The sequence below is a fragment of the Diaporthe amygdali genome, assembly GCF_026229845.1.
Source record: "Diaporthe amygdali strain CAA958 chromosome Unknown NODE_1_length_4327563_cov_65_473760, whole genome shotgun sequence".
Lineage (NCBI taxonomy): Eukaryota > Fungi > Ascomycota > Sordariomycetes > Diaporthales > Diaporthaceae > Diaporthe > Diaporthe amygdali.
This window is the reverse complement of record NW_026517021.1, coordinates 1,012,333-1,035,339: the sequence shown is the minus strand read 5'-3', so window position 1 is coordinate 1,035,339 and position 23,007 is coordinate 1,012,333. Positions and strand designations below refer to the sequence as shown.

Genomic DNA, 23,007 nt, shown 5'->3' with positions numbered 1-23,007 from the left:
AGCCAAATCGTCAGTCAAGATGGTCAACCTCGCAGCTACCAAGGTTGGCCCGGTGCGATGTGCGTAACTGATCTCCTCGCCCAATTCGACCTCGAATGCTCTGTCCGCTAACGCACGGCATCACAGATAATTCGCCATGGACTCAGGTCACCATCCTCGGTTTCGTGACCTTTTGCTCAGTCGGCATGTTCAGTGCCGTCAGTGGTTTGGGTGCTGGGTATGCGAACTACCAACTCCTCCCGGGATGAGAGAGCTCGGGCGCTGACTTGACATCGCCTATAGTGGAACTCAGGACACCCAGTTGTCTGACACGGCAAACGGCGTCCTGTACGGCTGCTTTGCGATCGCAGGATTCTTCGCAGGCTCAGTGAACGTACGTTCCTTTCCCCATCTCCTCCGGCCGAGTCATTAGAGAGAGCGACCCTGGCACATCCCCCGCCAAGATGCCCCAGAGTCCCGGATCCAGTTCAGCGCATTGGCAAGGGCCCGATCGCTAACCCTAACTTGCATAGAATATGCTCGGTCCACGGCTCACCCTCTCCATTGGCACAACGGGATATGCCCTCTACATCGGTTCTCTCTGGGCCTTCCAAGTCCACGGGACTAGGTGGTTCTTGATCTTGGCAGGTGGCATCTTGGGTGTCACCGCTTCGCTTCTTTGGGCCGCTCAAGGATCAATTATGATGGCGTATCCCTTGGAAAAAGACAAAGGTCGATCCTTTTCGCTCTTCTGGACCCTCTTCCAGATGGGAACACTGGTCGGTGCCGCCATCGCACTCGGCATCCAAGCCCATTCAACCCTGCCCGGAGTATCCACAGGCGTTTACCTGGCATTCCTGATCATCATGCTGACAGCCATTGTCACATCCTGGCTCCTCCTACCGCCCCACCTCGTCGTGCGCGGAGATGGAACCGTTGTTGAGATCGAGGCTGCAATCACCCCCAAGCAGGAGTTCAAGGAGCTGTGGGCCTTGATGAAGGACTGGCGCATGATCGCGCTGTTCCCAATGTTCTTCTCGTCCAACTACTTCTACGCTTATCAGGGCGCTATCACTACTGCCTTGTTCAACGGTCGCACTCGTGCCTTGGTCTCCCTCCTGACCGGAGTGGGCTCCATTCTCGGTTCCATAGTCATTGGCCAACTGACGGATAATCTGCCCTTTGGCCGTCGAAAGCGTGCCCTCTTCGCAACGGCATTTGTCGCTTTTCTGAACTGCGTCATTTGGGGCTGCGGTCTTGGTTTCCAAGTACAGTTCACCCGTGACAATACCGTCGTCCGGGGTGACGAGATTCCTTGGGATTGGACTGTCGGCGTCGCTGCTGGGCCGATCGTCCTGCTGCTGGCCTATTACTTGGCCGATGCGATGTTCCAAGGTCTCGCTTACTACACGATGTCGTCGATGACCAATGAGCCGTTCAGGCTTGCCCGTATGGCCGGATATTACAAGGGAATTCAGTCTGCTGGCGCGGCTATCTCGTTTGGTATGGATGCTGTCAAGGTTCGTCATCTCCTGAAGCCCTGGCCCTTCCTATTTCTTTAGACTGCCATCGTTGCTAACGTTCGCTTCTGTTATCAGACTGCGTACTTGGCTGAGCACCTCATCTCTTGGCTCCTGCTCTTGGTTTCCCTTCCCCTTTGCGCCTGGGTCCTCTGGGGCATTCGGGACAGCAACTACGACGTGGAGAATGTCACCCACGTCGAAGACGTGCCTGGAGGTGCCATCACTGGTATTGCGCTGCCACCTGGACACGTTGCCGGCGAGCACCTTCCTGGTGAAGGTGTCAAGTCCTCTTCCGAGATGAAAACTTCCGAGTTGCAGACTAAGGGAAGCGCCAGCTCTTAAATAAATACGGACTCCCGGTATAGCACATTGCTTGCAAGCCTTCATCTTGCTGAATATTAAGGAGGATCTAGATACCCAAAATGGACATATAAAGGCTGGCCGGTAGAGCGGACTTAATGTCTAGAATCATACTAGAGCTTAATTTTATGAAATTCATGATACACGTATTTCCCGAAATTGTCTCCTGTGATCGGGACGGTGTCCCCAGATTTGAGGGGTGCACACGCCAGCTCAACATTCGGCCGGTCCCCCCGCTCATTTGCCCACACAACGTATACCAACACATTCGAAGCACATCTCGACAGGGAATCCGCTCGACAAGCAACATCACCCCAAAGTCAGCAAGAACAACAAACGAATGGCCTGACGTTCCACAGAAACGCCACGGCCCTGCAGAAGCCCCCCAAACCACCCCACGCGGCGCTCTGCCATTCATGGGCTGCGGAACTATCTTAGGATTGCCGATCCGGGCGCTAGACAGGCTAAGCTTTGCGGAGGGGGGAGCTGCCAGGCTGCCTTGGGTAGCGCCACATACGCATGGCGACCGAGCTGGGGGCCAATGGCTTGGAGTGGGCTTATCTAGGCTGGAAGGGGGTTCTCGGATGATTTAAGAGGCCTTGAGCTTTGTGTGATGGGTATATATGCCTGCAATGGACCCACCGATGGTGCTTTATGTCCTTTAGGATCAAGAGCCGACGTGCACTATCGATGCCTTCAGCAGATCATGAAGAGTGAACAGCCATTGCAATATAACTACGACGGACGAAGGCGATCCTTTGGAATTGGTGGGGCTGGGAACATCCGTACGTCCCTCACATTCTCGGGTTTTTGACTCGATTGTGTCCTGATCGGGAGTCCTGGCTGACGGGTCCGTTGCCTTGGGACCAACAGGCACGAAAGCCGAAGCAATTATCCACGACGGGCGCCCGTCCGATGGCGGCCAGCGACGGCGGAGCAGCGTCTTGAGCATGGTGTCCTCATCATCTAGCTCACGGCGGAAGTCGGGGGCTGGGAGTTGGAAAGAAATCAAGGACCTCTTTCGGACTAAGTCCAACAAGGACTGAGGGCAAATGTCCCGTGACTGGATGAAGAAGAGTGCAGAAAGACAGAAAGAAAAGACAATATGTGTTGTTCGCATTCCAACGATTTGTACTGCCATCACCAGCAGAGAGATGTACATCTGCACCTCAAGAGCTGGTTTATTGCGATCACAAGCGAGGGTCTATATGATCTTGTATTGATCTGTAAGATAAGGTCCTCCAAGCAAGTCATCGACCACTTTGTACCCGTGCATATCGACATTACTTGATCTGCCAATCCTGCTCCATCAGCTCTTCATACGTGACAGGTCCACTAGGAAATCTCAACCTGCACACGGACCGAGCCCCTCTTGGGCTGAGGCACAATCAGGTCGTGGTCATACTCGATGTCTTCGATCGTCGTCTCGCGCAATCGAGCCCGGGGCAGGACACGCAGGGCCAAGGCGGCGGTGAGGAGATAAAGCTCGCAATAAGCAAGACTGTGAATTCATCAGTCAGTCGCACGGATCTAGGAGGATGTTCAGGAGGAATCTCTTTACTCTTTGCCCAGACACATCCGGCTCCCCTTCCCAAAAGATATCAGGTGCCTCTCAAGCGCATAGTTCTGACGCCCGTCCTCGAGCAGCCACCGCTCCGCGACGAACTCCTTCGGGCTCGGGAACAGCCCCTCGTTGCTGTGCTGGATGATGGACGTCATGCTGACGGGCGTTCCGCGCGGTATCAGCCACTCAACCTTGCCATCCTCGCTCTTGTAGACCAGGTCCTCGTCCCGGGCGATCCGGGAGGACCGGTGTGAAATGCCGGGCATCAGGCGCAAGGACTCGTGGATCACGGCCCACAGGTATGGCCGCTGCTCCAGGTCCGTCCACTTGAGATTCCGCGGGTCTGCACCCTCCAGGGCGTCTAGTAGGCGGGAGTATGTGGTGGGTTGGGCTAGGAGGTAGTAGGTTATGCAGGCAAGCGACGCCTTTTGAGTAGTGATGTCAGTACAAGTAGCATGCGAACAAGATAGGCTAGGCGAGCATTAGATTAAACCCTCGAAGTAACCTACAGCTGTCGTTTCTGTCCCCGCAACAAGCAAATTAAAACCTTCTCCAGACAGGCGATAAATGGTTTTCTCTGAATCCGGCAGCTGGTCATTCTCCATAAGGTCCGCGAAGATCCTGCCACTCTCTTTGTTGTTCACAGCCTTCTGAATATGCCCAGGTATGACCACCTGCAGCTGATTCATCAGACTCTTCATGTCGTCGCCCATGTAGTTAGCAAAGTACGGGGCAAGAGCAACAGCCGCCCTCGCAAGCCAAACGTGACGCATCATGTAGGCAGAATTCTGCTCGCGTTAGTCAAGTGCTATGGAGTCCAGCCGATTGAAATATGGGTAGGCAACTGTGGTGGGAAAGGGGCGATACGAACGAAAAAGCTCTTCGCCCAGCTCCCAAAATTGGGCATCCACCCTTCTTGGTCTATAAAACCCATAGGCTCACCGAAGGAGTACTGTGAGATGATATCAGCCGTGTAGCAGTTGAAGGCCTCCTTTATATCGAAAGGCCCCCTGGTGCGGAGCAGCTTGTCGCAGGTGCGCTGTGTGAACTCATGGACCTCGCCCTCGAGCTTCAGCATCTGGCCACGGGAGAAAAATCTGTTCATGGGGAGCCTTCGCGTCCGGTGGAGCTCGTGCGCCGGGGTCGAGAAGCCGCCGACGAGGATGGGCCCCGTGGCGCCGGTGTTCAGGAAGTGCTGCCATTTGTCTCGCTTCCTGTTGCCGGACGCATAGATCTCGTCGACGAACCGGGGGTCATCGCAGTGGAGCTCTTCGGCGTTGATCCTCACGATGGGGCCTGGGTTCTATGGTTCAGCAACCGGGACGCTCTTTGATGGTTATTTTCATGAATGCTCGCCTCACCATATTTCTCGTGCATCCGCCTAATTTCATGGCCATACCGGCCGACGAGGATAAAATCGTAGTATCCCTCGTAAAAGAACCCCATCGCGGCAAGTTTGGGACCCGGGAAGCGATACAAAGGATGCAAAGGGGAGATATTATACAAAGCAAGTACCACTCGATAAATAAGCCATAGAGCGACAACGACGGCCGCGCTTCTTGCAGACAGGAGGGCGTTGAGCCCAATCCTATCCAAACCGAATGACCTTGCGGTAGCCATTCCGCCCAAATTATTCAGTTGAATGCGGTGACCGTCGCGAGTGGAAGTTGTCGTAGAAAACAGGGACTCAGGTGTGCTAGGGCAAACATGAGCCGCAAGCTTCCATAGATATACAATATGAGAGTGTGTGCATCCAACGTATCTGCAGTGGCCCCGCCATGATTCCAAGAGCTTTCGACCCACTCGTCAGAGTATGATCGTCTCGCCATGCATGGTGCGCGGGACATCTCAGTGCTGATAGGTCCTAAGTAAGCAACATGCAGATGATTGCGGATGGTCCTTATCCCTCTTTGGGCGAGTAGTTCTTAGTCTATGGGTCATGCCCATGGTTTTTGTAAATCTGCCGAGGCTGGTGCACAGCGGCACGACCAGCAAGCATTGTCTTGTTTGAAATGATACTACCATCTCCACGTAATTGTGGGAATCGCAATTCTTGATTTCCAGGGAGCGATCTGTCGTATTACGGAATCTGAAAAGCTTATCTAGTCATATTCACAGTATGCGTCTTATTATTTACAACGCTGACTTTCGAAAATGCCGGACGGAGGTATAATATATACGAGAGATGTCTCTCATACCTTGCTTCCCTAGATTCCGACCACGTGATCTCCAATTCAACTTGACCAGAATCAGGGTGGTTTTTCCTTTTTTGGGGGGGAAGGGGAGGGTAAACTTTGAGCCTCATGCTGTTGTCTTGAGTTGTCTATACCTCGCGGTCCGAAGGTCAGTTGCGATCTACCGATTAACAAGCAATTACCTGAAATGGCAACTTCGATAAGTCTCCCCCCCTCCTTGGTCTGTGGTGGATTCCGATGAGCGATAGTGGTATCTTTTATGTTGCGAACACATGGCTTTGCTGCCTAAGATACATCACTGTGACACAACACGGTCAAATACCGGCTGAAGCACAGGACTCGATGCAACCACGACGAGCATTGGACTGCAAGACTTAATCAATCTGATCAGGCCCATCAATGTCTCGAAGCAAATACTGCGTGATCTACGTCCAGGAAACCAGGGGCCTATAACCCCACTTTGACGTTCCTTGACAGTAGAGGATTGTGTTAGAGTCATGCGATTCCGTGCACAGGAAATTACGGTTTGAAAGGGATATATCTATGGCAATGGGTCAACGAAGAAGCAAATCATGTGAAGGTCTGAACGAAAGGGTATTGCTTGCCAGATTTGATGGGGGCTAATCGCTGAGCCATTGTTGGTGATCATTGGGCCCAACACAGAAGTCCCATGCCAATGAATGCTGACGACAGTCAACCAATATAGTGCGGCTGAAATTCAGCTCAAACCTTGATATCTTGACTGGGTGTTGTGATAATGGCAAGATCGTCAAAAGATCTGGCCTATACTGTCTAGGCATTAGCTTTTATATGCGCGGCAGAGAGTCGCTTTGTCACGCTCAAAGAAATTTTGGCCTACCCGAGGCTAGATTCCTTTCACATTCACTAGCACAACGCTATAACGCAGCTGATACGCGAAACATACCGATAGGTTGTTTTCTTTCACCCTTTAGACGGAGTCGACACTTGACATATGCGAAGCCACAGACAGTTGTCCTCAATTTAAACTGATGCCCCGCACGCGGAAGAGTCTAAACGATTCCTTAGGGCACACCCGTGTGAATCATCAAAGAGATTATTGCATGTGATAACCGAATGTGGTGTGGTTTGGGTGGCAGGTTGTATCGGTGCCATAGAATGACAACCTTGGGGTCATGAGCTGGTTTTCCAAAGCATGGTAGAGCCAAATATAAATTTACATGATCCACTTCCGAGATATTATGGGTCAGTCTTCCAGTTCAAGTTCATCTTTCAGACCTACAATTAGAAACATTCATCTGAGTCAACTCAAAGATCCTTAAATCCCACCAAGATGGCATTCCAGACTCCATCCAACCCAAAATATCTCAGTTCCAGTCAGCGGCTCTCTAAGCTGGCCAAGGTCATCCGTGAGGACACAAATCGTAACACAGAGCAACTTCCTGGGCTTTCTAAGCTGCTAAACGAGTATGCAAGCAGCGAGATCAAAACACCGCCTAAAGAGGAGTTGATTCGTCGATTGATCCGGGTATTCAAAGACTCCACGACGGAACCCTCTTATTCTCGGGTCTTGGAAAATTACAGCACCAACGAGCAAAAACTTATAAATCGTTTTGTTGTCCATGGAGAGTCCGCTTGTGAGTTGGGCAAAGATTTTCACATCGGAATTTCCCCTGGCGCAAGAGAAGAGCTTGAGAACCTCGACTCGCAACCAGATGACTTCATTGAAGAGGGGCGATTTGCCACCAAGCACCTCTCACACACGGGGGAACTTATCCACCACATCGTTGATGAGGTCGAGTCTGTAACCAACGCTGTTCACTCTTGGATTCATCCTCACCCTACCTTCCCTGTGTATGATGATCCCGGCAACAAGCATAAGGTCCCGGCGTACTTCGATAAGCAATTTCAAAACTGGGGTCGCACGGTGGAAAACGTTCCCAAAATTACCTGTGTTCCAACCACTTCGTACGGCATTCAGCAGGTCGTGCGGTACGCAAAGACAAATTCCATGAATGTTCGCGCGTCCGGATATCGACACTCCTGGTCACCAATCTTTGGAAACCAAGGACAGATTCTGATCTCCACATTGGATCTCCATCAAGCTACAGTGCTGCCAAACATCGTTTCTGTGCCAGGTTCAGAAGTGCTTGACTGCCCAACAGAACTCAATGCGATCACATTCCAAGGAACTCCAGAGGCTGGGAGGAACCGCCTAGTTCGCGTGGGAACAGCTGTCACCAACCAACAATTAAGACGCTGGTGCAACAGTCAGCACGGAAGATTAGCATCTACATTACCATTAAACGTCATTATGGTCGAGATCACACTGGGTGGTTCTAATGCCCCGATCTGCCACGGTGCAGGTCGAAGCCACCCGACCTTGAGTGACCTTGTGCACACGATTGAATATGTCGATGCCAATGGCAACATCCAGAAGTTGAGCAAGGACAAAGAGCCCGACCTCATGAAAGCTGCTAGTGGTTGCTTCGGACTTCTCGGCATCGTTACCCATATCACTTTGGAAATGATACCGATGACCTACGCAGTTATGAGGCCACAGAAGCTTCATATAACCGAGGCCATCCCACTTCCGCCAGGCATGACGACGGAAAATTTGCCGCCTGTGCTCCGACCAGATACACCTATGACAGAAGAACAGCACGCCAAAGCCCAGGCTGCATTTGAAGACAGGGCGCGTAACAACTTTTATGCGGAATGGTTTTGGTTCCCGTACACTTCCAAAGTCTGGGTCAACTGCTGGAACACAACAGACGATCCTCAAGGCGAAATTGAGTATCCCAGCGATCCCGAGGTGGTCATACAGTGGTTCCAGACTGTAGCCGCCCAGGCCTTGCAGGTTTCAAGTGCTATAGCGGATTTGCAACACACTTTCGCATGGGCGCAGACAACTTTGATGTCTACTTTTGCCCTCTACGCCATGCCTGAGATCTCGGATGACCAGCCAGCTATCAAGACCCAGCTCCCCAATGCTTTGCACTTCCGTCGGGCAATTCAGAACGTTCGCGTGCTTGATACAGAGATGGAAATTCCACTACTTCCGAAGTCTGGCGTCCCTTTGTCAGAAGTCAACTTCAAGGACGAGATTGACTTCACTAATGTGCAACGCGCGTGGTGGGCCGCTGTCCTTACTGCGTACAAGCCCGAGCACCGAGACACATGCCCTCAGCGGATGCCACTCGAGATGCGCATTACAGGCCTCTCGCAAGTAATTATGGCTCCATTCCGCGGACATAATCTTGGGAGTGCTTCAATTGAGATCCTGACGCTCGAAAACATGCGGGGCAAGCTGTGGCAGGACTATGCTCAGGAGGTGCTCGACCACTGGATGGACCTCAAGGACTCGCGAGGCGAATACCTAACCACACGGCCGCACTGGGCTAAGGAATGGTGGAATTTCAAAGTACGGGGCCAGCCAATGATAGACTATGTGCGGCAGTCTTACACATTTGAAATCCAGGAGTTCATCTTCCGCCTTGGGCAGATCGCGAAGAAGCATGGGTGGAGTATGGAGGACGCCAGAAAACGGTTTGGGAACGACGCGTTGGATGCCCTGTTGCAGCCTGTTACCATTCTCAACAGCGGAGTGAAATCGTCGGTGGACAAGCAGGAACGTTCATTAATCACCACGACGCCCGTCATTATCATCAATTGATCTACGAGCATTTCGAGGCGTCGAGATTTTGAGGTAGTGAGGACGTGGATCGGGGATGGACAAGGAGAATGAGGTAAAGAAAAGATTGCCTTATTGACACATTGATATTACTGCATCATCTTGAAGGAATCCAAAGACTTACAGAATGTTTCGCTACTTGAAAGATGCTAGATTTGCTTGACATTTTGGCCTTTGATGGTACTGAAACGAAAAGAAAGAAGAGAGAGTTAGGTTGTTAGAATCCGCCCGCAGAAACGACACTCTCTTATTGCCAATAAGAGATTTCGAATAGTGCTTCCCGAATGTTGACTTCTTGTATGAATTGTGGTTTCAGTGAGAGGCAGGATAGGACTGAAAAGTCCGCGACGTCCAGTACTGGGCTACATTCACGGAAGTGTACATGTACAGATATCTATAAATCAAGTATTCTGAAGGTCATATAAGCTCTTCGGTACCAGGAGTATGAAATCTAAGTCACACGAGCACCTACGTGTGTAAATCTGTCCATGCGGAGAACGTTCTGTATGGGCATCAAAGCAAACATGGCCGCGTACTATGAATATCGCATCACAAAGACAGAGCAGCACCTCCACCTAAACTCCTAGGTGGACTCATAACGTGATCCCTGGTCAAAATGACCAAGCCTGAAGTATATGTATATCCAGGGCTGGCAGGTGATGATAAGTCACACAACGCTGGCCGGTAAGCCATCGTTATTGTTTCGGTTGTGCTCGTCAAGGACCGTAAAAAATATGGCATACACTGCGCCATTGGTGTCCTTGGTACCAAAAGTATCCCGGATAATGGTGTATCGGCGTACGGTCAACTTTTTCCTGAACTTTCAAAGGAGGACTGGACCTTTCTTTCTTCCCGAAAGCAGCCAACTAGGCCAAATGTGTCGTAACGTCTTCATCGCCTCCAAATATGAAGGAGTCAAGTTTCTGAGCCTCCAATGATACTTATCGTTGCAATTTCTGCAAAACGCACGTCTCCTTCATTCATGATCAAGTTGCCTTTAATATCATTGATAATGACTTAACTGCTAGATTGACATCTTATCATTAGTGAATTCGGAAAGTCCCTTGACCATAAATTTTTAAGAACGCATCTCCGGACTTCATAAAGCAAATACCCACGGTTTCTATCAATGAGGTGAGGAATTAGGTTCCCAGAGGCGTGACTCCTGGTTGCATGGATTGCGTAATTTACCAGACGTATATAAGGCAGCTTTTGAGCACGCTATGAAAGATCCTCCTTCCACGAGAAATACTGGTAGGTAGCGTAGATAGTAGACAATGCTGCCAAGAATGACCCCAACCCAAACGCAGCAGAATTGTCAGCCGTGGCAAGAGCATATACCATGGTGCTCAACCCGATAACGATGACCATAAGGAGTATCCACAACATGATGAATTGCGTGCTTAGCCTGTCGTTGATCTGAACACCCCAGCCATCGACGTTCAACTCGTCATTTGCTTGGCGTATCAAATAACCATTAAGCTTTTTAGGGAATTCTTTGATCCAATATTGGTCGGTATGGACACCATCTTGAAGGAGATGGTCAAGGGGGATTACAACGTCGAGGTCATGCTCTTCAGTAGGTTGATACAGATATCGACGTTCTCTCACTTCCAGTTGAGGAGGACGTTCTCCAAGTTTGAGATACGATGGGTGCGTGGTCATTCGAATTGGAATTAGCCGGAACTCATTATTGACGTTAGATTTCTTCTAGTAGTTTTAAGATGGATGGAGATCTTACACGAACGAATCTGCCATGGGAGACTCGGTGTAGGCTTATCATGGGCATAAACACTCTGAGTGACTTTGGTACGCGCGGCCCGAACTGTGAACATAACTCCTGGACGCATTTGGGAAAGACTAGCGACATCCTCCAGTCTGAGCCGTGACGCATTGTGTTGTATGCGTGAGAGATATCCTGAAACATGTAGGAATCATTCTGATACTGACTAACATCAATGTGATGAAGCTCAGGTAAAGTCTTCCCATTGACGCATAGCAGAACATACTGAGGAGACTGAACTTGCGTGGTGCTAGTAATAGCATTGAACGAGACTCCCGTCGTTGCTGCCGCACTTGTGCAAGTTGCATCTCCAACCAGCGTAGGGCTTACGCTCTGTGCAGAAGAGCCAGAACTACTTTGAGCGAGATATACTTTTGGTGGCAATGAAGGCTCATTCGATGTATCATTTTGGCCTCCCGAGGTCGTTCGGACTGTGGCAACGTCATGGAGAAGGCGTTGGCGAAATCTTCGGATCCTATCGTGTGAGGTTGCCCGAACATCGATATAGGCCAACTCGCTGCAACCCTGAAGCAGGTTGATCAAGTAAGTAATTGTCAATCCAGAATCAGCAGCTGTTACTCACGCAGATATATGGTATTCTGTGAAATCCTACTGGGGGAGGGGACCAGATACTCAATGCCCAGATACGTAATCTTTGCCACCTGGTCAATTCCTGGAAATTATCTTTTTCAGGCATCTCGTTCTTCGTGTTTGGCTGGTTGGAGCCCAGCCATTCCCGCAGATTGTTGTGTAAGTTTGGTAGAGCTCGTGAGGACGATAAGAAGTCCTTCACTGCCTCCAAAGCGGTAGCTGGAGGAGGTTCATTAAGATCTGAATCGTCTGAGTCTGACTGACTGAATCCTTCTTCAGGATCGTCAATAGGATTGGAAATGGGGGTTTCGACAGAAGATAAGCCTTGTGACTCTATCCATTTATCCACGCGGTCTGAAACGGCTGCTTGAGCGTCCTGACTCTGAACCAAAGGCACATTTGAGTTAGGCCTTCTCAATAAAATTTCCAAGTCGACAGCTGCCTGGCGCGCTGAGTGTCGAACGAATGTGGCGGTCTGATGTTGAAGCGCAGTAGATGCTTCTGATTTGAGGTTGTGACCGTACTTCTTCAAAAGTCGAGAAACGTTCCTCACAAATCGTCCCGACCCGACTTTCGACAGTGCACTCCCCATGAGAGACTTCAGCTCCTCATGACTTACCAGAAAAGTGGCCAACTCTGACACTGCCAGCAAAGCCACGTAGTCTTGAGAGGAAATTGATGAGTTAATTGAGGCCTCCGAAAACACAGCAGATAGAACACTTTCGATATCGCTGATGTCGCCGCCATCATTGGAGAGCTCTCTTTTCGCGTTCCAGACATGCTGCTCGAACATTCCGCAGAGATTCACGGCTGGTAAACGCTCATTTTGTGGAACCATCATGTGCTTCTCAATGACATCCAGCACACGAGGTGTCATATTGTCACAGGATGGAAGACGGCTGCGAATATCGCGATGCATTTCATCCACACAAGAGAGCCGCTTAGAACCATTGTGGAACCCGGCTTCGTACCCACTATTTAGAAAACCCTCGGTGTTGACAAGTTCATGTTGGCGGCGACGTAAGTATTCTTCCCTACCATCCTGGCCATTTGCGACCCAGGATGCGGCATCACTTAGCAAGGCTCCGGCCGAAAAGATGTCTGCGTCCGACCTAATTCGGTTTGAGCCTGTCGATCTCCCCGAATGGTGGCTGGACTCAGGAGCGCAGTACATTTGATTGCCTCTACGGTCGATAGCTGGACCATCGAAGGCGTCGTCTTTGATGTGTCTTGTGTGACTATGCCCAAAGTCGGCGATGATTGGTAAGAACTGGTATGGCTGTAACCCAGGACGTGTATCGAGTAGAATGTTATCTGGTTTTATATCTTGATGAACCACTTGATATTGGTCTGAACGCTCACCGGAAACAACAACTTGGTGGATACGACGCAGACCAACGGTCAACTTTGAGAGACTATCCCAGAAGTCTATAATCTCTTCAGCAGTTCTTGGCGGACTTGTGTTTCGGAAGTATCCGAGAAGGTCTCCCCCTGGTATCCATTCCATGACGAGATTGTATGTTGCCCCGTGTCTAAAGCTGGCGTAGCACTTGATGACGTTCTCGGTGGATGAAACGTTGGGGAGGAGCCGCGCAAATGCTTGAACTTCGTGCTGATAGTCTTGCTCGTGCTGTTCGCCATGATAGGTTTTAAGCATATAGGCTGGATTTTCTGCTACATCGTCACCCTGTCGAAAAAGGACATTGTCAGAATGTGCAAGGAACTTTGAGATGCCGGCTTCTCTCCCATAACCTACCTTGATCAAGTTGTTACACGACGGATGGAAACAGACCCTGGTGAAGGCGGCTCTGTCATTCCCTGCCCTGGGTCGAATAGTCTCCTCGAAGCATAGCGGTAATATTCGCTCGGGTGGTAACAAGGTATCGTCGAGGCTATCTCGGTCAAGTACCACAGGAAAGAACATCCAGTGGTTCTTCTGAAAGCTGTTGAACATTGCGATGTAAGGTTCCGATTTCTCCAAAACACCAGGTACAGTGTTGACCGGAAACTTGTTATCAGTGAGGTCGAATCGCTTGAAGGCAGGAAGGAATGACAACTGTCCAATGTAGACTAGAGTTGAAAATACGCAGAGGTAGCGGTGCTTGATAAGCTCACATCTGATGGACATATCTTCAGAGTAACTCTCACAAACATCCCGGATTCTGGCAATGGTCCAGTAGGTGAAGAGCTCGGAGCGGGGCAAATAATGCTGCTCCTTGCCATATCCGTTTCTTCCTTTGTATTCACTTCTCTTTCGCTCGATGAATTCCAGAAATGCGTCTGTAGGTCCTGCAGCTGCAAGATCATTCTGGGCGATCACTTGCGTCTCGCTTTGGTCCTCATCAAGCTCCCGAAGATTGGTGATGATATGAGATCGCTCAGCCTACTCCCAATCAGCATTCGCGTGTGCACACACCGTCACCAGAGAGTGGTTCCGCACCGCTGTGAGCGCCCTAGGGATTTTCAGTGCGTACACAGTCCCGTCGGTAATCTGGGGGGTTATCAAGAATCAGTGTCCGTTGTTTGAATTTGGAGGTGCCTTGACTTGCAATCCTCAAGGGGCCGAGGTCAAGTCATGCGTATGGTCCCTCACTTCTGCGGTGATATAGCGGCTATGGCTAGGAAAAATATTGCAAAGGTACTCGAGCAGAGTGTCTTTCCGCAGATGGTAACTTGAAATGGTGTCAATTGTCATTGACGACGGCATAATGAACCCGTCCTGCTTCAGCCACAATAAGAAACTCTAGTTGCAAGTATCGCTGGATTTCGAGGGATCGCTTTTACTAATCTGAATGCAAATTCACCCCAGAGAGAGAATTCCTGAGCGAGGCAGATTTTATCTACCGTCGTAGCCTGCATGAAGACTGCGAAGACTGGGTCGGTGCTCACCATCAGCTGTGTCGGGAGGGTGGGTCGGGATGGATGACCTCATAAGTGGTACTGCAATTGGCTGCGTCTTCTTCCGAGGGTACCACAACAGCGGCCTTGGTGTGAGCAAAAGAGGGGGCCATTTTGAACCTCATCCCGATAGAAACGCAGCCATTCACAGATGTGGAAATTTCCGCCCCACTGGTGTGCAGGTGCGTTCCGACCGGCATGGGGTAGCGGCCAGTCAATTTACACACGCATGGAATCCGGATACAGGCTCGGCCTACATGCAGTGATAGCACAGAGGGCCAGAGGACAAGCGCTGACAGGTGCCGTCAAGGAATCGGGCTGACAGGGCGATCACAAAGTCTCACCGGATCCACTGCCCCTACCCTTCTTTCAAGCTCTAGAGCCCATCACGCCCCTGAATACACATCTGGTTTAGTGCGTTGACTGTGTTCACTTCGCACGGATTTTCCATTTTGTACGGCCGTGATGCTCCCACGTATTAGCATCATATCATGAGATCCAATGAAGTATATCCACCTTCTGGCAGACTGTTATCTATGGCTTCGGTCGACCAGCATAGCTTTGCCTGCAGTGGTCAGTTTACGTGTATCCTCATTACTATGGACATTTTGACGGCTCGTGTTGAGATTTTCTTCGAGTACTTTCTTTTCTTTACTCCACATTCCTGCTCTTCCGGGGTTTGGTAGTCTCAACTTGCCCTGAAAGTTGTACCAAGGCTGTGCTTGCTGTGCCAGTTGTAAGTGGGAGCTCCCTTTCTGCAAGTCCACACGGAGAGGGCCGTGCAGCAACCTTGCCACAACACATCAGCGGCTGCAGGGGCAAGGAGCAGCAGGACCTACAACAAGCACCACCTATCAAATGGAAACCCCCCCCCCCTCCAGACTTGTGAGGCGAATACTTGAGCCTCATCCAAATTACAATATTAAGAGCCGTAAGCGAGTTTAGGTGTGATTTCCCGATATATAAGCCCCTGAAGAAACAAGTTCCCAGGAACTGGCCGCCTTAACAGGTCTGAAGTATCATTACACCGCTTCTTTTATACCCTATCTATTATTCAGACATAGTAAAATGGGTGACTTATAGCAGCTAGGCTACTAGATACTATAGGGTAGAAGAAGGTATTTGAGAGGGTGCGTATAGCTGTAGTCGGTGCAATCAGCCTTCTTACATATTGTTATAACCTTATACGAACTATATATAATATGAGTGGTTAGTATAGGGATGTTGTTGCGTGTGTAGAACTTAGGAAGACGCTCATTCACTTTGTGCAAGGTATCTCAAAGGAGGCAGCATCTTGCTCAATATGATTGTAGCCTGCCTATTTAGTACCATGTAGACAATGTCTGTCCGATGATCGAGGAGGTCCCGAGTTTGGCACGGATTGGTACTCAGCCCATCTTCTTCTGGACGCAGAAGCGGTTACAATTTGATTCAATGGCACCTTTCTCCCTTCATCTGGTAGCTCGGCCAATGACTTCGACTCGCACCCCTTTTGAGTCAAGCCTAGGGCACATGACATGGTAGTCGTGCAGGAAATTCACGTCCTTTAACGATGTTTCATACAATCGCATATCCCAACGAGCCATAGCACTCACCGCGGCTGCTATTTCGGCATTGGCAAGGTGAATACCTAGGCACCCACGTGTGCCTGGCAAGAAGCTCATCATACATCGGCGGCGGCGGGCTAGTATATTCGTGTCGTGCGTAAGCCAGCGCTCCGGGTCGAACCACCATGGGTCGGGAAATAGGGACTCATTAGTGTGTAACAGCAAGGTAGAGGCACTGAGTGATACGCCTGCCGGAAGTCTGTACGTCTGCGGCTGACTGCCGTCTGCTGGTGACTCCGTGGTGTAAAACACCGTTTCGTCTCGGCAGACGCGAGGATTCCGCCCGGTTAATCCAAAGGTGAGCCGATGGGCCTCTTGCATGACGGCTGATAGGTAAGGCAGTTGCTCTAGCCGTGTGGCATCGACGATATTTGGGTGCGCATTGAGCTCAGAACGCAGCTTCTCCAAGATATCTGGGCGTGCAATGAGGTGGTAGTGAGCTACTGCCAGTGATAGCATAGGTGAGTAGGTTCCCGCCATGATAAGGAGGGTTGCTTCATCCAAAAGGCGTTGAGGCGACTTCTCGGACGTCGGAAGGGTAGGGGTATCACGAAGGTATGTGAAGATAGACGGCGTTTCGTCCGGAGAGGCTTTGCTTGACAATATGTTTTGAACCTGTTCGCTAAGACTCTTTCGGAAAGATACGATGTCTCGGACGCCCGGTGGCGTTATTTTGGCTCCGATACTTGACGGGAGACTTTGCAAGATATTGCGGACCCAGCTGAAATGCAAGTTGAACGGGGTACGTGAGAGGATTTGCACAATATTCTGACGTCGGCGGCTCGCGAGTTGTAAATCCTGAAGAAGGTTCGCGCTATGGCCAAAACAATATCTGTGGATAATGCTGGAGAGCCCAAAACTGTCAGCAGGCGCAAATCGGTGAGTCTCATTGTGGCGCAGGACTCTTTGGGGACTTACTCATTGCAAAACGCATAGTACGTATCCGAAAGATTCAATACTTCATGACCTGCTTTCGCCCGATCAAAGATTTCTTCCATATGGCTGACCTTTTCGGTCAATTCGGGGTTCAGTCGGCTAATGCGTCGGTGAGAGAAGAAGGGATTCAGCGCCTCTCGCCGCTTTCGATGCAAGTCGTGTGCAATGGAGCCTCCAACAGAGCTGTTGACTCCCAAGCTCTTGTTCTTCGCGAAATCTTTGTCACGCTTGTGGCCCGGGCCCGGAGCATAAATAGTATCGACAAAAGCTGGATCACTGACTGATACCTCATTGGGAGCAATGCGGACGATGGGACCTGCACAAATGAGCTTGTCTCGTTCTGCTTCCAAACTGTACGGTGCCGAGCCTTGCTCACCATATTTGCTGTGCATCTCCTTGATCTTGAAAACATACTGGCCCGGTAATACTAGATCTGAGCTTCGGTCAGCATGTAGATGGCTTGCTTCTCAAGGAGCACGGAAGCAACCTGCGGGATGTAATCAAAGCATACCATAATAACACTCATACCACGAGGTCAATCCAGCGAGCTTGGGGCCCGGGATACTGGCAAGTGGGCTGATGAATGCCCGGTATACCACCAATACGGACGCATAGAAAGCTAGCACGCCCAGAAACAACCAAATAAATGGCACTGACAATGGAGGTAGAGGCGACGCCACCATAGCGATATCAAGTCACTATGGGCCTTCGGACGAGAGACTCAGTTAGGGATTAGAACAGGGAGGGCCACAAGACGTTGACAAGAATTACGTCATGTAGGACACTTGAACTAAGGAGGGGTAGCTGCTGCTCAGACAACCTCAATACTGTCTGGGTTTCTTGTGTGGTTTTGGAGCGAATCCTACTATGGTGAAGGTCAGTGACTCACCAGCGATTGTGAGTCTCGGAAAAACAAGAAGTGTCCGCAGACTGAAAATCCGGAGTTGAGAACCAGCGGGTGAAATTATCAGCGTTTGTTCGGTGCTGTAGGCTGTCTGACACGCATGGGCTTCTATCTAACGCCCGTATTGGGTTAAAATGATCAAGCCCGTGGGGGAGAACGGGCAAAATGCGGTATGTGTGTCAGCAGGGGCTGCCAACTTCCTGTTTAAATGCACCATCCCGTTTTAAGAAAACGTTGCAGTGAGCATCAAAAGGTGCAGCAGTACTATTTCATATTTCGATGTACCCTTTCCTACATACTACAAACGAGTGTAAGCACTGCATGCGAGTGGGATAATAGAGCAACGAAGCAAACAGCGCCATCACAACAGCCCCTTCACTCCTTCCAGGAAGGATTCTGGTACACAGAGGCGATCTCGATGCCGTTTACGATCTCTGAACCTGTAGTTTCTATGAATAATCAGTTTTTTGTCTCATATACTCCAGTATGTGATCCCCATACCAGAGTTACAATCAGGATCCGCAAGCACTGAGCCTGATCGAGGCCGGGGAATGGTGGCTGCTGAAGTGAAGTGAGCCGCCATGATTGCAGCAAGAAAGAGAATTTGCTTCATGGTGTTTTTCATGTGACGTTGTTAAATACGGTTGGAAGAGCAGGAAGTATGGCCGGCATGTCAACGGCTCATTGGTCATTTCAAGGGCGAAGCTCTCTCTATATACCTACCAGTAGATACTGGATACTACCCGATTGCCGATGCTGACCATCCAATGCATAGAGCATAGATTTCTTCCTCGCAAAGTTCTGTGCTTTCGATACGCAGGAGAGAAAGACGATCTTGGCATCTACGCCGGAAAAGAGAAGACGACGAAGAAGCAATTCAAGCGGAGGCACAGACAGGAAAGTAGTCAGCACCTAATTACCAAGGTAGCTCCCGTCATCTTAATTCAAGGCTCTGGGTGTCCAGGCCATTCAAAATAATCAGTGGCACTGGTGCTATATTGCACGTAGTAATTTGTGTGACTTACTTGTCGCTGGAATTACCCTCCGCTCACTTACATCATCATACCGTCAAGCAGCCTACATACAGAGTCAGGCCTAACCTTTCGTGCAATCCTAACTTCAATTTCTACTTCTCCTACGCACTTAGTTGATGCCTGAGGCCATAGGACACATATTCTCTCCTGTGCAATGTCCACTGCATATGAGCCTATCCTAGACCATCGCCGCTATCTTGTTTTGATCTCAAATATGCCAGTAGCAGGCGGCTTGGAAAGCACCCACGCGATTCCCTTCTCAACGACCTGGTCCCATCGCCCAGACTCTGATAAATTGCTTAGCACTCTTCTGAAGCCATGTGGAAGACCTGGAAACATGTGAATATCAACCGGGACTCTAATAATCGTCTCAGTCAGTCTTTGCTAAGTAACAGACAAAACTTTTGACCTTACCCGGCTTCGGCCAGCATCTTGGCATACAGCAATCCTTCGTCTCTCAAGGGATCCCAACCTGTGATAGTGAAGACTGTTGGGGGCAGCCCCCGAACCTGTGCAGGTGAAGCGTTTCCTGGGTTCAGCTCAATGTCATCCACTCGCGGGCTCTCAATCTGCAATAACTCGGTAAAGAATCTACAGACAGAGAGTGGCATGAGGGGCGCGAGTCTGTTCTGCTCATACGAACAGACAGAGCTGCTCTTGAGCTTCTTGCGCTGCGGCTCATAGCAGTCCATTATCGCCAAACACGGGATGAGCAATAGCTGTCCGGCAATAGCTGGACGTGAAGCGCTGACCTTGCCAAGGTGTTTCTTCAGTACGAATGCCGCAGAGAGCTGCCCGCCACTCGAGATGCCGCCCAGTACAACACGATGGGCATCGCCGCCGAGCTCAGAGATGTGATCATGCAGCCACTCGAATGCGTCAGCCGTGTCGTTCCACGCGGTTGGATAGCCATATTCAGGCGTGTGGCGGAAGTTGACACTAAGCACTACAACCTGCGCGTTGATGGCGATGCGGGCGCATATCGCATCCTCGGTGGCCAACGTGCCGAAAAGGAACCCGCCGCCATGCAGGTGCATGTACACAGGCAAGCTCTTGGTTGTGTCTACGCTCGCAGGCCGGTAACTCCGCACTTCGATGCTCGAACCATCGCTTGTGGGAACCGAATAGTCTTTCATTTGAACGTGCGGTTTCAAGCTTTCGAATTCTTCGGCAGTGGTTGCCTCTCGTTGCTTGTTGAAGATTGTTCGCCACTCGATGATTGATTCACACTGCGGCGTGAAAGATGGCACTTTCGACGCTCCAATCAGCCATTCCGGGCTTGGTGTGCCATACACTGAGAAATCGCACATTCTAGTAAACAGTAGGACAAATTTGTCGCCGTAGACTTTCAGAACCTCGGGACTGCCCGCAATTTGCGCAGAATGATGGGATAGGTCGGGAAGGAAAATCAAGAGAGGAACAAAGTCTATTCACGGGTTTCTGAGCAGATTTCAGTCCACACGGCGGGCAAATGCTCTGGACTTAGCATATATCAAGTTTAATGTGATGGATAAAGTGATATGTGCTTATACGCTGGAGCACTTGCGTCTAAAGTACACCGCGTTGAGAGTTTGCGAAACCAGGAGAATATGCAATATCTAGCGCGGCGATGCTACGTAGGATATTGTTGCTATTTCTAGAAACCACTTCGAGAGTTGACAGCCAGGGTAATGCAGAGGTGGAAACAGGCCTTGTCTCTTGTTCGAGATTAAACTTCGACTATCCTACTCCGGGTGCTTGTCCGTGACTGCTGCATGCGAAAGTTAGCTTCCTTGATCAATAACGCATTTAAGGTTTGTGCTCAAGCCAAGGCTCTCACAATTCGCCTCGGCAATGCTAGTCAGTATAGAGCAGACCCGGAAAGATATGCGGCCGTATCGTGATGAGAGGGACAAGTGCCGCGCATATGCTGCCACACTCAACTTGAGACGATACCCCGCGTATTTGTGTGTGCAACCCGTATCAATTTGCTTAGGAGGTAGTACTGTACGTGGGCACGGAATTCTTGGACAACTTTGGGTCCACCTTGACTCCGTGTTTACTACCTATGAGTCAGTGCAACACTTTGAACAGCGAGCGGTCGCCTCCAAATCGGCGTTCCTCCTCAGTGCGAGATTGGAACAACAAGTCCGTCGTAGCCCGGGAACCGCTTGGCTCTAGAAGAATCAACAAATTACAGAGCAAATATATCAGAGTCCGTCATACAGCGTCTAAGTCTCTGTTTCCGTTCAGTACGTGAGTGCGGGGGGAGGGGATGTCTTCCGGGGGACACCGAAGTTGAGACAACGCGTCCAACATTGGCAATCATCCAACGTGTCGTTCTTGAATACCTCACTGTTACAAGAAGTCATCGCGCGTTATAACGAAAAAAAGAAACAATTGTGTCGAAATGGTTAATGGGGAAATAATTAATGCCAGCTTGGGGCGGAACAAAACACTCTCTTCTTAGACTAGATATATGAATTCCGCCCTATGCGAGTTAGAGCTTCCGGTCAAATTTTCATGTCTGGAATAAACTTATAAACAAGGTGATCTTGTCGGTGTGGAAGTGCAAATGCCGTTGGCTCAAATGAATTGTGATTGTTGACTTGACTGGGATCGCTAGTAAGTTGCAAAAGTGATTTGCAAAAGAGAAAACAAAGTGTATACTGATAGCTTGAGGTTCGAAATAGTATTGAGGGGCACAGCTTGAAGCTCAGCAATCTGGATGGAGGCAGACGCAAGTACTCCACCTGGATTTGATCGGAATGTAAGACGCAGAGGCTTCCATGAAGTGTCCTTCGATGGTTTCACATATCTATACAAATTTTCACACGAAAGTTGAGGAGTTATCATGCTTTCGCAGTCCTCAAATTGTACACTCATGATAGATATCAGAGTGGCGTACATGGTGGAATGTGCGCGAATTTGGAGAGAGGGATCCAGAGCAGTCGCGGGTCAAGAGATCAAAATCTATTCGAAAATCCTACTATTACAAGATCGTCACTCTGGGATGGCAAATGGCAAATTGCCGATATTCATGCCGTGTCTGCTGACATGAATGCTGACATCTTGGCTGACCGACTCCAGTTGCTGACTTTGTGGCGAACCATGAAGAGGCGAGGCTGAAACGACTCCCCTCATATTTGCAGCTGAGACTACAGCCTTGCCGAGAAGAGCCATACGACGACGTTAGTTTCTTGGGAGGAATAAATATATATAATATCAGGTTAAAGTCTCACTGAGTCGCAACATATCACACTCACCATCATCATAATCACTATCATCATCTTTGCACGCAAGCATCCTCATAACCACAAACACTAAAGTCATCTCGCTCAAGTCCAAGAAAATCACTCAAAATGCAGTTCATTCAGCTCTCGGTCGTCTTGGCTTTTGTCGCTGCTGCAATGGCTAATCCCATTCAACTCAACAGCCGCAGCGTTTACGGTTGCTACAAGGATGTCGCCGCAGACCAAGTAAAGTGTCTCGAAGCCTGCGGTGATACGTCTGCCACCGACTGCACCAATGCATGGTATGTCTAAAGACAATACGTCGGGCTTTATCTTGTTCTTGGAAAGGTACAGCACTGACTTATGATTTTTGGTAGCTCCCTTGCCGCGACTCAAGGCTACCTTGCCTGCAACAAGGACTAAGGATCTGTAAAGGGCGCATGATGGGAGAGATACTTGGAAGATAGAAACTGGATTCGACGCAAAGCCTGCGTCAAAGCTCCCGTCTTTCGAGGTTTCTTTTGTTGTTTTCTGATAAATATCCAGGATTATCTCGTTCTTTTCAATAAAGACCTTCTTTAGACACAAATGCATGTTGAAAAACGATAAGTTGCACGCAACGCAAAGCCTGAAGTCACATATGCTGGCGGTGATCTGTTCATGTATGGCTGCGCCCAAGTACCTATTGTCCAGTGTAGCTCTTCTACGGACAAGGCTCTGTCTGTGTATTACCACCTGTTCAGACCTT

The 23,007-nt window shown here is 49.9% G+C and overlaps 7 protein-coding genes across 7 annotated transcripts; 3 read left to right on the top strand and 4 right to left on the bottom strand.

The window, feature by feature from the left end:
- Positions 1–19: 19 nt before the first annotated feature.
- Positions 20–1,844, top strand: J7T55_005882 (uncharacterized protein; the record flags this gene model as incomplete). The annotated part of the gene is made up of 5 exons (XM_053138202.1): positions 20–59; positions 127–217; positions 283–373; positions 513–1,499; positions 1,578–1,844. 5 exons carry the CDS (start codon positions 20–22, stop codon positions 1,842–1,844), a joined length of 1,476 nt encoding a protein of 491 aa, XP_053000653.1.
- Positions 1,845–3,197: 1,353 nt separating this feature from the next.
- Positions 3,198–4,872, bottom strand: J7T55_005881 (benzoate 4-monooxygenase cytochrome p450; the record flags this gene model as incomplete). Its single annotated transcript, XM_053138190.1, has 5 exons — positions 3,198–3,363; positions 3,424–3,851; positions 3,936–4,214; positions 4,298–4,722; positions 4,788–4,872. The coding sequence occupies 5 exons, from the start codon at positions 4,870–4,872 to the stop codon at positions 3,198–3,200; spliced, it is 1,383 nt and encodes a 460-aa protein (XP_053000652.1).
- Positions 4,873–6,933: 2,061 nt separating this feature from the next.
- J7T55_005880 (uncharacterized protein) lies at positions 6,934–9,276 on the top strand (the record flags this gene model as incomplete). The annotated part of the gene is made up of 1 exon (XM_053138180.1): positions 6,934–9,276. One exon carries the CDS (start codon positions 6,934–6,936, stop codon positions 9,274–9,276), a length of 2,343 nt encoding a protein of 780 aa, XP_053000651.1.
- A 1,239-nt stretch (positions 9,277–10,515) lies between these two features.
- On the bottom strand, positions 10,516–14,375 carry J7T55_005879 (uncharacterized protein; the record flags this gene model as incomplete). The annotated part of the gene is made up of 6 exons (XM_053138169.1): positions 10,516–10,904; positions 11,245–11,410; positions 11,661–12,947; positions 13,005–13,355; positions 13,425–14,051; positions 14,262–14,375. 6 exons carry the CDS (start codon positions 14,373–14,375, stop codon positions 10,516–10,518), a joined length of 2,934 nt encoding a protein of 977 aa, XP_053000650.1.
- A 1,642-nt stretch (positions 14,376–16,017) lies between these two features.
- J7T55_005878 (Trichodiene oxygenase) lies at positions 16,018–17,792 on the bottom strand (the record flags this gene model as incomplete). Its single annotated transcript, XM_053138158.1, has 3 exons — positions 16,018–17,017; positions 17,092–17,536; positions 17,621–17,792. The coding sequence occupies 3 exons, from the start codon at positions 17,790–17,792 to the stop codon at positions 16,018–16,020; spliced, it is 1,617 nt and encodes a 538-aa protein (XP_053000649.1).
- Positions 17,793–19,239: 1,447 nt separating this feature from the next.
- Positions 19,240–20,357, bottom strand: J7T55_005877 (uncharacterized protein; the record flags this gene model as incomplete). The annotated part of the gene is made up of 2 exons (XM_053138147.1): positions 19,240–19,405; positions 19,462–20,357. 2 exons carry the CDS (start codon positions 20,355–20,357, stop codon positions 19,240–19,242), a joined length of 1,062 nt encoding a protein of 353 aa, XP_053000648.1.
- A 2,031-nt stretch (positions 20,358–22,388) lies between these two features.
- On the top strand, positions 22,389–22,682 carry J7T55_005876 (uncharacterized protein; the record flags this gene model as incomplete). The annotated part of the gene is made up of 2 exons (XM_053138136.1): positions 22,389–22,561; positions 22,637–22,682. The coding sequence occupies 2 exons, from the start codon at positions 22,389–22,391 to the stop codon at positions 22,680–22,682; spliced, it is 219 nt and encodes a 72-aa protein (XP_053000647.1).
- Between the last annotated feature and the right edge of the window lie 325 nt (positions 22,683–23,007).